The 16,503-nt window shown below is 46.5% G+C and overlaps 1 protein-coding gene across 3 annotated transcripts in view; it reads right to left on the reverse strand.

The window, feature by feature from the left end:
• Positions 1-16,503, reverse strand: part of pvrl2l (PVR cell adhesion molecule related 2 like) — a 291,813-nt gene that overhangs the window by 102,888 nt on the left and 172,422 nt on the right. Inside the window, exon 7 of one of the 3 annotated variants that reach the window (XM_076012055.1) lies at positions 13,732-14,681. The exons of the other annotated variants lie outside the window; for them this stretch is intronic. Within the exon in view, the coding sequence (XP_075868170.1) occupies positions 13,963-14,681 (719 nt within the window). The 3' untranslated portion in view covers positions 13,732-13,962. Of the gene's footprint in view, positions 1-13,731; positions 14,682-16,503 lie in introns of those variants that run through there. 3 annotated transcript variants of the gene reach the window in all.

Here is a 16,503-nt window from a genome sequence, read left to right on the forward strand (position 1 = left end):
AAACAACAGCGATGATTGCATGCAGAGCTCCAGAAGATCACCCGCGCCCCTGCCGGCATAACTCTGAGGACTAAATGGGTGACATTTAAATTTGGTACGAACTATTCATTTAACTTCCAAAAGTGACTACCAAAAGTGTGGAGTGCTGAGGCATTGAGCACAGCAGCCGGCGAATCACTCGCGCACACAACCGCCGCAAAGACGCAAACAAGCAGAACTCATTCTGCCTGAGTGGCAACAAAACGCATTCTCCAAATCCTCCCTCTGAAGTAACAAGAATTAATCTCGGCTTATTGAGGCCGCACAATAAACCAGGTTGAAATGAACTTTCTGCCCATTCCAAAAACTCTTTCCTTTGCTCCCGCAAAATAAATATTGACTCTGCGGGGATAAAGAGGTTTGTTTTCCTCAAAGCTGCAGTTTTTTTTTTTTTCTTGGTGGTGCTTTTAACCAAAGTGCTTTCAAACTGCTCCTACAAAAAAGAGGGATGATGTGCCAGCAAAACTATAAGCAATGACATTAAGAACACAAACCCACACACACACACACACACACACACACACACACACACACACACACAGACTTCACAAATACTTTGGCCCTCCTGTGTTAAAAACTTTTAAGCAAAACGCTCAGCAGGGGATGAAAGTCCATCTGCGGTTTCTCTCTGGACTCCCAACTCACAGCTGCGATTTCCGGTTGTTCGCAGCGGTGCCCACTAAAAATCATGATGAATTTATTTATTTTCTATTTATTTATTTACTATCTACTGGAAGAGTCTGCTGAACCGTGCAAGGCTTTGTGAAAATTGGACATCTTGACGGCTATTTTTTTAAAAATGTATTTTGTCGATCAGAATCAGAAGACTGTATTCATCCCCAAGGGGAAATGACTTTTTGTTGCAACTCCAACTCAATGTGTAAGAGTCGAAGAGTGCAACAGAAGGCAATCAGGAATAGCAATAAGAGTATATATATATATATATATATATATATATATATATATATATATATATATATATATATATACACACATATATATATACATATATATATACACATATACATATATATATATATATATGTATATATATATACACACACATATACATATATATATATACACATGTATATACATATATATATATATACATATATATATATATATATATACATATATATATATACACATGTATATACATATATATATATATATGTATATATATATATGAAAATGCATTTGTTTCCCAAAATAACAGTTCTGAGCCCGACTTGACACGAGACGCAGTGCCAAACGGAAGCTGAAGTCTTCAGGCAGAGATGGCGATGGCCTGCGTGGAGCCTTTTTTAAATATCGCGGACTGACTGACTCACTGACCGCTTAAGAGACGGACGGATTAGAGGAAGACGCCTTCTCCCGACCAGAGGCAGAGAGAAAAGCATCCAAACACAAGTCAAATCCATAAAGAAATAAATAAAAGAACCTAAAAAAGATAACAACTCTATTCTTATCCGCGGCTGCGTCTCCTGGATGATGGCGCTTGACAGATAAGAGCCAGGCTGCCCTGGGTGTGAGCCGCCGTCAATCCGTCTCCCGCGGTGACGTTAATATCTCGTCGCGATCCGGTTCTCACTCGTCCTGCGACTTGCGGCACGGAAAATCACTGGATGTGTTCATGCATGATACATGTGGCACATCACATGTGTGTGTGTGTGTGTGTGTGTGTGTGTGTGTGTGTGTGTGTGTGTGTGTGTGTGCGCGCGTGTGTTTGTCTCTGTGTGCGTGCAGAGTGGGACGGTGATGATCGCTGCTGCTGCAGCTCATTGACGACGCCCGAAGAAGCGCGAGACTGCGAAAACACATCTTCTGCGCGCGCGCACACACACACATTGACGACTCACAACTAATTCAGCTGCCAAGTTTAGTTCCTGATAGTGTGGCCACACACACACACACACACACACACACACAGCAAAAACGGACAGACGATGCGCACGCCCACACTCATTTGTCAGCAGCAGCCGGGAGGAACAGGCACAAGTGTAACCACAAAGTCTGAAACTCCTCACACTTTATGATAAATGTACATCCATAAACTTGAATAAGCTTGGGATTAAAAAAAAATAGCCGACGGCTTCTCAACCCACCCGCTGCCGCTCAGGTCATCGCCCCACTTCCGCAAGATTTAATGTATACCGGCCCAAAGGCCACATTGCCGACGGTGCGTACGAGCAACTTTTGTTGCTAGCTAGCTGAAAGAAAAAAAAAAAAAAAAACTTTCAGAAAAAATAAACACGTTTTCTGTGGCTTAATCTTAAAGTATCAGGAAAACAACAACAACGGTTTCTGGATTGTGTTAAAGATGCAAACGCTTTAGAAACACGTCCAGTGGGTGGCGGTGTTACTCGCTGAGGTATTCGCACAGGGAGAAGAAGACGCGCACTTCTCCCCAGACGACAACAGGAGCTGCGTTTCCATGAGAGTTTTCCACAAAATAATGTTCATTTTATTTGTATTATAAGATATTATTCATTTATATTATCACATTTATTTTTTTCAATATTAAAGATATTTCAGAAAATTTCAACAAAGTACAATTGCAATTTGCAGGTGTTTCCACTGAATGGTATGAAGCGCAAAAGCCATATTTCTCCTATAATCTTGCGGGACGAGATTTTACGAGAAATACGTTTGCTTTTGTTTGTTTATGTCAGTTTGCTGTCAAGAATGGTGGTTGTATTTTTCTCTTCGATTACTTGTAAAAACAAAAAATATATTCCGTCTTCTCCTCCGTCAAAACATAACGCGCCATTTTCACTCGTTGTAAACTGGTCACGTGACCCTGTACGTCGCGTCCGCTCGCGTGTAAATGCGGGGGAAAAAAAAGTGTTTCCATGACACTTTTGCGATATACCTCTATATCAATACGTCTGAAAAAGCTCCTCATGAGAGTGTAAAAACCTTTTAGCCATATTTGGCAGGTTATTCAAAGGTTAGGTGTTTCCACCATTACCAGTTGTTTACAGTGATATATTCAGGTTTTACACAATTTTAGGGCTAATGGAAACGCAGCTAGTGATCATTTAGCAGCCGAGTCCTGAAGCTTCCTTCCTTCCTCTGTCACATGACACACAGAATTCCAGGCAAAAGACACCGACCGCCGACAGGTAGGGCCGGAAGACGAAGACCCAATCTGACAACCACACAAAGGATCCGATTAAGGTCCCTGTTGTTGTTTTTTTTTGTTTTTTTTATCTACTTTAACAAAGAAATAAGTGTCTGGTAGCGTTTCAGAAAGGTTCGCGCCAGACGCTCTGGCACTTTGCTTGAGCTCGCTTGAATGAAAACAGTATTTCGCCACTGTTGCTTTTCTTTCCTCTCTGAAACAGCAGGACACTCTGCTTTCTGAAAGGCTAAATTGCAGCACTTGGGCAGGATGACCAGGCCCGAGGTGGAAGGAAAGAGAGAGACAGTGGACACAACCAGAGTGCCCACATTTCCTGGGAATCCTTTTTCATTTGCCCAGCAAACGCCTCTGTTAATTTAGGCCCCGATCTCCAGGAAACACAAGAATTCCTTCTCCCGTCCATTAGGAGCTGGAGGACGGATTTGTTGACAGATCAGAAAGTGACCGCGCTGAAGCCTTTTCTCTTGTCGTCTTCGCTGTTTTCGGTCTCTGAAGGCGCAGGAGGAAGACGGAAGCTGGGCCACTGTCCAACAACGACACGGCTTTGCACTTTCAGCAACAACAAATACGAGAAAAAAAAAAAAAAAAAAAAAAACCCAGAGTGGCATTTTTTTCCCCCTCCGTGCTGTAATCTCGTCTTCAGTGACAAAAGGCTGATATCTGACTGGATAAGACAGACAGAGCGAGGTGGGGGTGGGGGGTGGGAATTCTAATCTATAAAGAATCCTCTGTACTCCTCCCGCCCCTCCCTGAGCAATCTGGACCCACGAGAAAGTTTCTTTTTTTTGCGTTGGATGAAAAAAAAAAACATAACCTGAACACTTTCCCCACGTGAAATGTGTTTTTTTTTTTTTTTTTTTTTAACTTGTTTCAAAAGCAAAATGGGCTCACGGCGCACGTTTACAGCTGTAGTAAGGAGATGCTGTTTAATAAACAAGTGCACCGTCTGACACTTGGCAGCCCCTTCATTTTAAAGTCTGATTTCGACTCATTAGGCATCGCAAGAATCTCCTGCGCTTGTGTGTGTGTGTGTGTGTGTGTGTGATATCCTGCGATGCAGCCGTGTAAACAAATACTGCAGAACACGGTTTAATCCAACCTTGAAACAGGCAAATGTGCATCAGAAGTTACAGCTGGTATGCATTATTTACTGTTATTTGTATTTTATGATTACATTTATTCGCAACTATAATTCTTAGCCCAAGCTCGATGGACCACAGAATTCCTGAAACAGACACATGTTCCCATTATTCTTATTTTAAATCGGGTCAAATCAAATCCTTGCAAAGGCCTTCAAAATCTCCATCAGCAGTTTATTCATCGACAATATTCATCTGACTGTCACCATCAGTACCATCACTACCACCATCACTCTAGCAATCTAGCAATCTAACCTCTACGATGGGACGAAAAAATGGGTTTCCAGATATAGAGGGATATGGACCATTTATACAGATGGATAACATCTATCCACTTGTTTATATCATCCATCCATCCATCCATGCACTCAAAGCGATCTCACTACATGCATCACTGTGCAAATATTTTTTCTAAATGTCTACCAAACAAATAATTATTTGCCGTTTATTCATGATCCCATTTTTGATTGCCGAGCTTGCTCGGCAGATTATTGCTAAATTATCGCTCGACATCTCGAATTTGAATAATTCCGTGCTTCATGTTAATGAGTGAGAACGAATCCGCCGCAACAACTGAGGATGTCCCTAACGTCTGAAGTCGGCGAGTGAGTGAGTCTTCTTCATTAATGATTCAGCGGCAGTTCGACACTCATTAACCCCAGTCGGTACCAGTGAATTAGTGATGAGGAGCAGTTGACTTCAGACTGGGGAACGCATGGGTAGCTGAGTGACATGGTTGAACACCTTCTTCTAAAGCCCGAACACAGCAAAACTCTGTGTCAGATAAATGAATCTAAAATAATCTGTGCTTAACAAGAAACTGGGTTGTTTAGGTTTCACTGCATCCAACCAGGAGTGACAGTTCCCGCCGAAACTGAGAGCTACTATGGTTTGAAATAGGATTCGGTTATCAAATATTCGACTTGTTCCGATATAAAAGATACACATTTTCTTTTTTCAAAAGAATTTAAAAAAATGAAAGCGAAAACGCCAGCTCAACAATTTGGCTACAAAGCGAAATAAACCATTTTAACTTCTGCTCCTGCTGCGGGTTTGGTTTGATCACTTCACATACCAAGAGTTAGTGATTTATCGTGTGTCTCCTTTCAGAGCAGCGACTTGTAGAGTCCAAGAGCCACTTGAAAGTCAAAGACACACCCACAAAGTTCAAGGCAGTTAAAAAAAAAAAAAAAAAAGTAAACCAAAATACAAATATCTCTTTTGGCTAATCCCTGACAACATGTTTTCTGCAGAAGGCAAAACATCAGAGAGACATTTGATTCAGACAGAAATAGAGTCCGGGGTCGTGGAGGCGGCGTGAAATGAAAGCCTGATTGTCTCCCACCAAAGAGAGAAACGATTACTGTAAATGGCTTCCATTCAGAAATGAACCCAGAACCAAGACAGAAGTCTTTGTCTAAACACGGGTGTCAAGGACACCATCAAAGCCGAGGTCCGGTGGCTCCATCAGCTGAAACAATGCCACATTTATTCTCAATCATGTCAGCGACTTGGGGTTATCTTGGGCCCTTCTCTCTGAATTCCCCTCTTCCTGCACACAGCAAAACACAGAGAGAAGTGAAGGGCCCTTTACATCCAGTTCATTACAGGAATACTGTGGGAGTAAGTAATGGTCCTTTTTGAATTTGAAGGGACTGAAGAGAAGAGGACTCTGTCCCGAGGAGAAGCTAAGCCGCCGAGCACCACTCGAGCCAAGCAAACAGAGGCACTGGAAGCAGGGGAAGGTTGAGACAAGGACAGGGAAATAATCTTATTCTTTTTTTTTTTTTTAAAGAGCGACAACAACCAAGGTTTCTCGACACGAAAGCAGGCGGAGAAAACGCTGGCACTGAAATAAAGTCTCCTCTGACCACAATACATTTCACTCCTTTGTGGCTTTATTGAAGCAACGCACGACAGATAATCGAGGGGACGGAGGCAGGAGGTGATTGTTTTTATGTTCATACACAGTCACGATGACCTCGCAAAGCAGGTAAATTGCTGAAATTCCAGTTCTTTGCGGAAAAAATATATTTATTTTCTATGTGCCTCAAAACCAGTGCACCAGACAAAAACACAGACAACTTGACCGCGCATACAGCAGGGAGCACGTGGGCTGTGGGTGACTGTGAGAGGGGGAGAGAGAGAGAGAGAGAGAGAGAGAGAGTGGTCCTTAAAGCAACATATCAGAAATGCATGGGGTATCCATGCTTTCTTTTCAGCTATATTGGATGGGTATGTGAAATGCAGCCGTGTGAAATGCAGCGTCCTGACATATGAACTGCTTGATCAGACTTATTTGGGGCTGAGTTTAACACTCGTCCATATGAAAGCCTTGTTTTGCAAGAACCAATAAGAATCTTCGGAAGCCTCATTTGGCACTGACCAAGAGGCGGTCTGGAATCGCGAGGGGTGGCCCAGCCCCAGTGCTTGCTGCTCAAACAAGACCAAGACTTTACATGGATTATAATAACTGTAACCAGCTAATCATCCAGGGCATTTGGTAGCTCAAATCTAGTTGAGGAAAAAAGAAATCAAGTGAGAAAAATCCCAAGTTTGAGTTTGGCTTGTATTTGATACATGGATATAGTGAATCAGCCATCTTGGACAGTTAAAAGTCTCTACTTTTAATTCTTTGAATCCATGTGACATTAAAAAAAAATGCATGCAATCCAACTGTATCTTCAAATTTGGCTTCATTCTAAACCTGCACATTTTGTGACTGTTACACCGATTTAAATACGTACGTCCTCAAAAATCTGAAACATCCCGCAGTGGCGCAAAGCAAAATTGAATGGCTAAGTATAGCACAGGAGACAGCGGGAGCAGCGCAGTGAGGAGCGGGAAAGCAGGACAGCCCTGCATTAAGCAAATTGGTTACAGGGCACAATGACACGTCTCCTCACCAGCGCGAGGACGAGAGAGAGAGGAAGAAGAGGAAGAGAAGAAAAAAAAAAAAAAACCTTCACCAACATCTGGAGCCTCAGCTGGGCTGGTGGGGGCTCGGCTTTAACTGGATTAACAACAAAAGCCAAGCTCAATAACTAACAGGCTTCTTCTTCTTCTTCTTCTTCTTCTTCTTCTTCTTCACTCTCCTCCTCCTCTCTTCTCACTCCGCTTCTATCTACCGCTCCTTCTATCTCTTCGTCTTCCTTCTCCTTTGTAGCAGAGAAGGGAGATAATGCGGAACACTTTCATGCCTTCTGCTGAATTAAACATGGCGAGAACGTCTTGCACCGGCCGCGAAAGCCGAAGAGAGAACGCAGAAGAAATGTGGTGGAGGGGGTGAAAAAAGGAGGATATATGCGATTCCCCTCCTGTGTTGGGTAGGCTGGGGTGGGCTGAGGGTCCCTGGAGTGCTGCTGAACATTTCCTTACAATTAAAAAGATCTGTCGGCGCCGAGGAAAGCTAAACAGGACAGCCGTTTCTTCTCACTAATTGGTCCGGTTGAAGAGGACTGTCACTTGTCATTGCGCGATGCAGCTCGCAAAGCATCAGGGGCGCTACAGCACTCAAAAAAAAAAGAAGAAAAAAGAAAAAGAAAAAGTCTTCCCCCTGGGGGTCTCTTCCCCAACCTCGAGCCTTCGCTGCCGGCAGCTGCAAATCCTGCATTGCCAATCTCACACTTCTCTCTGTCGTCGATTAGGCGGCTGGCCAACAAATTTGGGCAACGCGAGCTACAAAATCGAGCAGCGAATCGAGGGGCGAATAGATGAGGGCGCTTCAAACGTTTCCCGCCCTCAGATGGTTTGGAAGGGGTGGAGAAACAAACAACAAAAAAACCTGGCGTGGTCTTCTCATCCTCTCAGTAGGGGTTGGAGTGATGCTTTCAGTTGTGCCCCTCTTCTTTTTAAAACTCTCACGTGCCTCTGATCTGGGTAGTGAAAGCCTACGTGGTCTCTCCCCGCCTATTTGGTATTCCCCAGGCGGAGCTTCGCACTTCCACGCTCCATCTGCCCTCTCTCCCTCTCTCTCTCCCGTTTCCACTCCTGTTCCCTCCAACAGAGCCAAGTGACCTGTTACAGTGTCCCCCCCCTGTTTAGCATGAGCACCACGGTGCCAGCTGCAAGGACGGGAGACTTTTACAGCGAGGTTGGTTCGGGACTGGGAAGCCTTCCCGCTCCTCTGAGGACATACCACACGAGGCCGGGCAAAAGATCACAGAGGGAATCTTGTTTTTTTCCCCGCCTGGTACCATTTTTCAGCCGACAGATGGGAGGGCGCGCCTCCCCGTGCTGCGAGAAGGGCGAATCAAGAACATCCCGTCGATTAAATCTTCGCCTTCCCGTCGAAGATAAATAAATACGTCAAAGCGGCGTTTGAATTAGCCAGGCGGATTTGTTTCAAGGTTGCGTTCCTCGTAACCTTTCAGAATCTTCCTGCCAGCTTAGGTAAGTGGCGAGCAAGTTGGCCGACTAGAAAAATAAAGAAAATCCAAACAGGGGGCGGCACTTGAAGAGATGGTAAACTTCTGCTTTGGCCCTGTACTCCTGTAATCCTTGGCATTGTTTGAGGAACTCTGACATTGACCTTCATTAAAATAAGTAACAGAAAGAAAAATCTCGAGTGTCGTTATGAGCAAGAGGAACTGGGTGGGTTGTCAGCAAAAGTGCTACCAATCCCTTCATCACTTTGCTACAACTTGCTAGACATTGGAGGTTTGCTTCACTGTTTCTTGACATTGACCTGCGAGAAAAATACGGCCCTGAAGAAAGTGAACCAGCTTGCATTCAAATCTGCAATTAAATAAAGATATTTCCATACATGGGCCCAGAGGACCAAGGACCAACTTTGGGACACTCGTCTGCCAAGTCCAGTTCATTTGCTGTGTGTGAACACAAATGTTCCAAGTCTGCTTCAAAGAGTGGTCTCAGCCAGCATCCCTGCTTGTTTGGATGGATAATGTGTGTTTAGGCCTGAACTGTGTCCAAGACTAGGTTCCCCAAACAAGGAAGTACGCTTCCCGAACGGAACCCACCTGAATATGAATCTCTACTTCCTTCCGCCCATTGGAAACTTGCAACTTGGAAAACACACACAAAAAGCATGAAACGATCTCCAAATGACTGATAGCTGTGGCTAAAATGATGCTGGGTAGAACCCTCAATCTGGAGAGCCGCCTTCTGTCACCAGAACTTGTTATGACCATGTTGTGTTTCTCAGGACACAACTATCTAGGGCACAACTACCAATGGAGCGATAGCAGGTCCAGCTCGTTCACACAACATTAACACATTTGCTGCCGTATGTGTCGTAATGACCACTCATCATTTTCCACTCATAACATTGTAGTACACTTTTATTTCAAGCCAGCAAGGATGGTATGAGCAAAATCCACTAAGTTTTCTAAAAAACAAAACCAAAAAAAAGACGAAGAAGGCAAGTGATGAAGAGAACATTATACAGGTCACTGAGTCTAAGTAGGGCAAAACGTATGGGCTCGGCAGCCTCGTGCGATCAAGTACTTCGGTGAGGTTGCTGTGATAAATCTTTGCTTTGTTGGAAGGACTTGAATGTGTCGACGAAGCTAAACACCCCAGAGCAGGTGCTGTGCACGGCGCGGCACTATGAAATCTGCTGAGGAGAGAAAAAGTCGGGTATTTATAGACCGACAACACAGCTTGGCTTAATTAACTACCAGTTTTTCCACAGAGCATTATTTCAGCCTTTTTCTTTTTATTGAAAATGAGTTGTGCAAGAACAAAAGTTATGACTGATTATGAGTTGTTGTTTTTTTTTTTTTCACTGAGGGTGCAGGCAGGCTACAAGACTCTTGGACTAATTAAACGAAAAATCTGTGGTCGCACTCCGCTGTTCCGCGGTGTGGTGCTGCAAGAAACCTGTGCTGAGGAATTCAATGGCCAGATGGGGTAAATGTGCCGCGATGAGGATGAAAGGGACTGTCTTCACAAGATAAAGTTTGGGTTGTTTTCTTATTTTTAAGGGCGAAAAAAAGATAATTGATCTTCAGCTTGATTAAAATAAAACAATATTTCCACTTTGGGAGTGGGCGAGGTGTTTGAAAAATATCATACAATATCACAGGGAGAAAAACAAATGAAGTTTCCAACAAAACAAAAATTTCACAGTTTCACAATTTCAATTACTACCCACACTGATGTCGCCCGCTGTGACACAGACCAAAAGAGAGGCAAACAGCCCCACAAAAATCAACACGTCTCCATGCTGCGTGGTGCCGTCCAAAGCAAAAATATCCACTTTGGCCTCCTAGCTAGCAGCTAGCTGAAAAAAAAAAAAAAAAAAACATTTTCTGGTTTAACCACCCACCCTGAATGACACCACTCATGCAGTCTGGGGAAATGTCCTGTTTTTTGTCTCGTTTTGTTATGTTGGAGTCTTTTGGACACAATGGGCTTTCATTGGTGGAAATTCAGTCCTCATCACTCAGCAGACCTTTGACTGAATGTGATGAGGAGGGAAAAACTACAAGTGGCACTTTTGGGGCAGTGATGAACAGATGTACTGCACCACATCTTATTGAAAACAAACATGCATTTCCCAGAGTTGACCTGGAGCCTGCCTGCACCCAGCGGAGTAGAAAACACACTTCAGTACTCAAGTCCAGAATAGACTGCAGCTGACTCTGGACAAAGGTGGACGACGTGAGATCTGCCCTCATGTTAAAAGCCAAAACATGGTGAGATTGCATTTAGCCTCTGGTGGCCGTCATTTCTTTGCACATTTTGGTTCCTGTGCCACCTTTTCCGATTAGTGTGGCTTTAATCAGTCACATGATAATATCAGAAATGAGTCAGCAAGGAGCTGACCAACGGTTTTAATGCTAAATGCCAAAAATCACCCGCTCAAGACGGCAGTGCTTCGATTTTGAATGCTTTGACATTGTTTTATGTTTCTCCCCACTGGAAGGGAGCAGAGACCTGTCGTCCATCTTTATTCATGTCACTTGATAAAAAAAAAAAAAACAGCACTGTGTGACAGCCACATGGCGACAGAGGTTACAGTGCGGCCGCCTTGTCGTGACAACAGTTGTCAACCTGTCCGTAGCACATGGTGAGATGTTATGAAGCAGTCCTGTTCGGTGTCATTTACAGGGAAGCAAATTGCACTGAGCGTGACCTTTGACTACAATCAACGGTGATGGCTCTGCTCTCAGAGGGAGGCGGAGCCGAGACCAACGTCCTTAAAAAACGGCGTCTGAGGTTTGTGAAGATTTTGAAATCAAGACGCTGTTAAATACCAGGATGAGTTCATGCTGAGATCCAAGATATGCTTGAAATGCTATTAAGATAAAAAATAAAAAATACACATCTTTCTGATAAGCACTTTAATCCTTCGTTGTTTCAACCATGAGTGATTTAAAAAAAATTAAAAACAGCAGACTCATGGGGAAGAGATCAATGTCAAGAGAAATGCCTCAACCTTTCTTGTCTCACTGATTCCCTTTCAGATCCGAGATCTGTGCAGCAACAAGACAAATAAGAGCAATGTCATTCAGCCGCTAATTTGAAGGATTGAAAGGATTGTGTGTTCAGAGTGATGATGAGCGTACAAAACAGCTCCTTAATAAGGCAAAATGTGCATCATGAACATAATACTGCACCGTGTGAATGCTAAACACATATCTGCGATACGTATTCGACCCTTTGAATTCCGTAAAACAAAACAAATGATCCATATTTGAAAATAATAAAAAAAAAAACAATCTACTGAGGCTTTGCTCCTTCATTTAAATCACGAAAGACAAATTATCCACTTTGTTTGCAAATGCGCTGCTTACTGCCGAGAATAATAAACAAAAAAAAAACAAAGCAAAGCAAAAAAAAAAAAAAAATTGGGTTTGCAGCTGACAGGAAACAAAGGTTCCAGAGTTTGAGATTTAATATATCCAGCTCCTCCATCCTCTTTTCAAATGTGTCTTAGACCGTGTCGTCCTGCCCAATCAGAACACAGAACACGCCGTAATCCGGTACATAGCCCGAGGACATTTTTCCGCGGGACACGGGGAAAAAAAAAAATGAATACATGAAATACAACAGCCTCCGACAAAGCCGGGGAATATTTTGCCTCGTCGAACGCGACCCAGATAGAAACACAAATACGAGTTATCCCCTTCCTGCCTCGCACACCACTAAGCTGCCCATTATGTAAATAAAGACGGCGGCGGAATCGGAGGCAGATGAAATATCTGCAGGACAAAGTGTCGGGGAGGGAGGCATGAAAGTTGGGCCGAGGGAAGGAGGAAAAGAATAACAGGAGGTGGCCAGAAAGTGGAGGGAGGAAATGGAGGGCGGGGCAATAAAGCTGCGAATGAAGAAATGCACGTCTTCTCGTTCTTTTCCTTTATTTATTTATTTTCCCCCATTAAAAGAGTCGTTACCGACCCAATGTGGTACCGTGCGAAACCCCCGCAACCCCCGGTGTGTCTGTAATTTTTTTTATTTTTTTGGGGGGGGCGCGCACGCGGCGAGATCAACACCATTACACAACAGCGACGACGGCAAACAGTAACGACATCGAGAAACGGCAAAGGACGAGAACGACAACTGCGCGTACAGTGCGACGACGACGACGCCCGATATATAGATGCGGCACATCATTAACACCACAGCCAGCCACACATTAGCACACACTGTTAAGTCTGTTTATGTTGCTCGCTCGAGTGGCCCCCCCGACTTTGGCAAAGAGCCATTAGGGAAGCCGAGTGGGAAGCCGTCCTGCTGCAAAGAAGAAGAAGAAGAAGAAGAAGAAGAAGAAGAAGAAGAAGAAGGAGAAGAAGAAGAAAAGTTGTCTCTGGGATGAGCAAAAAACTCCGAATGTCGAGTGTTTCTCTGTTGTTGTTGCCCTTGGCGTTTTTTTTTTTTTTAGTTCCCAAGCTGAAAAAGGCTGAAAAACAGTTCCAGGTATGTCAGAAGCAGCTCAGCGGCGCCACCCACAGGAGACCCTGCTCGGGGTACTTTGGCGAGCTCAGCGCGGTAAGTGTTTTGCTGAAGACAGGAAGGCAATGCACGAATAGTTTGGGTATCAGAACAAGCCGTCGAAAAAAAAAATAAAAATCCAATTTTCCGACGACGGTATATAAAGTACGAACCACTCGACACGATCACACACTTGGCGAAAAGCTGAAGAAACAAGGAGACGGCGAGAAGCGGAGTCGCAGTCCCGCCTGACGGTGGTTTTTCTTTGCTTTTTTTCCCCGGAATTTTCATAAATATTTTCGTTATATATTTTTTGGGGGGGCCGGACACATAACGAGGACCCCCGCCCCGCTCCTCCCCCGCCCCGCGCCATCAAGTCAAACACAGTCACATATTGAGCCACGGTGCCACCACGAAGCATCGCCACCTCCTCATCTCTCACGTCACTATTCTATTCATATATATATGTTTGTAAAAAAAAAAAAAAAACCTTTACAATTGATTACAAGCGGGGGGCGGGGGGTGGTCGGCGAGGGGGGCGGGGTGGGGTGGGGCGGGGGCTCCCGCGGCTCCTCCTCCTCCTCCTCCAATGGCTGGACGTTGAGCGGGCAGGTTGGTTTAGCTGATGCGAGCGATGTCGATCTGAGCCGGTCGGTTGATCAGGGCGGGGCTCGGTCTAAGCCCCGCCCCTTCCTCCAACACAGCACCACACTCTCTTCCCCTCTTCCCTCCCCCCGCTCACACGTAGATGGCAGTCCGCGAGATGACCGAGCCGTCTTTCTGGGACTCCATGTCGTCGTCCAGGTACGAGTCCATCTGCCCGTCGCCGGCCCCGCCCCCGCGCACGTGATAGGCCGGGGCCAGCAGGACGCCACCGCCGACGCCGATGCCGCTGACGCCGATGCCGCCGACGCCCGCCCCGCCCCCGAACCGCTCGTACCGCCCCTCCTCCCCCGCCTCCAGCTCCTCCCCCTCCGCCTCCCCGTCCTCCTCCTCCTCCTCCAGGCTCCCGTCCAGGTCGAACTTCCGCCGCTCGGCTTCGTCCAGGTCGCCGCTCAGCAGGATGTCGTGGGCGGAGGAGTGTAGGTGGAGGGGGTGAGGGTGGTGGGGGTGATGGTGGTAGTCGTTGGCCTTCTCCGTCAGTGTGCCCGTGGCGTCGCAGCCCTCCCTGTACGTGTAGACGGGGCCGTTGTTGTTGGCGCCCGTTCCGTTCTTGCCGCCGCCGCTGTTGCCGCTAAAGAGCAGCCGCGCCTTGTTGCCATATTCTCCGCCGCCGTTGCCGCCGCCGCCGCTGCCCGCAGCCACCGAGTCCCCGCCGCCAGGGTAGCCGCGCCTCTGCTGGCGGCGGCTTCGGCTCAGGAGGACGCCGACGAGCGCCGCCACCAAGAGCAGCGCCAGGAGGGAGCCAATGACGGCACCCGCCACCACGCCGGTGCTGGCCGGGTCCTCCAGGGCTTCTGTAGGGGGAGGAGGTGGGTAGGAGGGATGGGGGCATGGAGGGATGGAAACATGGGTGGGGAGAAAAGAAAAAAAGAAAAAAAAAAGGGCAGGAATTGACGGCGGATTGTTTTTGATTCTCTCTCTCTCTTTTCGAGGGAGGGCGTTGGTTCGCCGGCCGTCCCCCCCGCGATTGTGCATGTGCTCGAGCGACACTGGCGGCTGGTGTCGCTCGTCTACGTGTGCAATCCTCTTAAGAATGTGCCACTAATGTTCTCCTCAGTGTAATCCCTCGGCGGGGGTGCAGTCAGTCTTTTTGCTGGGATCAGTTCTGAACGAGGCTCATTCACTCACTCGTCCCTCCCGGCGGCTCGTCGCCGACGTTCCCGCTGCGTGCAACACGTCCGGCCTTCCCATGGGCGCCTCGAAGTGAGTGCCACCCCCACCGACCCCCTGCTACTTTTGACACCCAGAGGTTGGGGGGAGGGGCGAAAGCCTTTTTTGCTACGTCACATTGGTGTGAGCCAAGTTTGCACTTTCCTTCACTTGTTTCGGTCGATAGGAAACAAACAATAAGGCACAAAGCGTTTGCAGGTTTCTTTCCGATGGGTTAGGAGGGGAGAGACAGACCGATACACAGGACAGACAGACAGACAGACAGACAGACAGGCGGGAGGGTTATTTCGAGAGGCTGAGTGGATATTAGCACATCGTCACGCCTGGGCAGTGTCACAAAGCTCCTCCCGAAATTTTACCCTCTGCTTCCCTTGCAGCCGCCTAATGACTCAAACCGCCTCCACACGCCCCTCTTATCGGTCAGCGAGTCAAACTGCGGGGCAGAAGTAGACCCTGCTGTCAAATCGGGACACAGCCCAGATCCCACTTATCGCACGGCGCACGGACCTAAAAAAAAAAAAAAATAAGGTTCACGCAGAGGTGCGAGGCATCACGTCAGCACATCTTAAAGAAGATTCTCGGCAGGAAGGTCTGGGCCGAGATAGTGGCGGATTTCCACTGGGCCAAATAGATAAAGAAAGTGTCAGAGCGGGCGAGCTCAAGTGTTGCTCTGCAGCGCAGCGCCGCTCAAGGTCGGCTAATGTGTCACATTTCTTTTTATTCCTGTTTGAATTAGATGCCAGCTTTTTCTCGGTAGGGAGGGCAGCAGCAGGGACGTTGCAGGCTCCTCTTCCTGTTTTATGCAAATACGAGTGAGCGGCTCTGCCAGCAGCCCGGGCAAACACAGCGGCAAATGCCAATCAAACAATCAGGGCTTGGCTGAAACAAGGACTGGGAATGTTTACGAGCCAGGGTGGCGGCCACCCGGGGGAGCGAAAGGGACTTTTAACAAACACGCGCGGAGAAAATGACAGGAGATCAAATAATGATCCACTGGCAAGTGTGAGTTAGGATGGAAAAAAAGTGGAGGAGGGGTGAGGAGGAAGGGGTTTGGGCTGCAAGTGAGTCTGCATTGGCGGCCTGTGATTCATACAAATCGTTCATTCTGAGTGTGTAGGGGAGATAAATGAGATGAAGAGAAGACGAATTGAGCAAGAGGGAAGGGAGGGAGGGGGGAATCAGAAAAGAGGTGGGTTTGGTGGAGATAGAGAGAATATAGAAGACTGGGTTGGGTTTCAAACAGACTCTTTCTCCGGACTCACAGGGGGGATGGAGGAGGGTTATGCCAGGGTGAGACAGACGGGTTGGGTGAATGAGGCGGGGCTCCTGGGACAGGATATGATGTCTAAATTAGGGGACACTGTCTGGTGCTATCCAATTGAAGTGACAGAAGGCATTAAGGATGACGGATCCAACTCTGCCTGTCCTACTTTCTCTCCCAGCAAA

This window comes from Nelusetta ayraudi, unplaced genomic scaffold, assembly GCF_046127955.1.
Source record: "Nelusetta ayraudi isolate G7.1 ecotype Tasmania unplaced genomic scaffold, CSIRO-AGI_Nayr_v1 ptg000135l, whole genome shotgun sequence".
In the NCBI taxonomy this organism is placed as follows: Eukaryota; Metazoa; Chordata; class Actinopteri; order Tetraodontiformes; family Monacanthidae; genus Nelusetta; species Nelusetta ayraudi.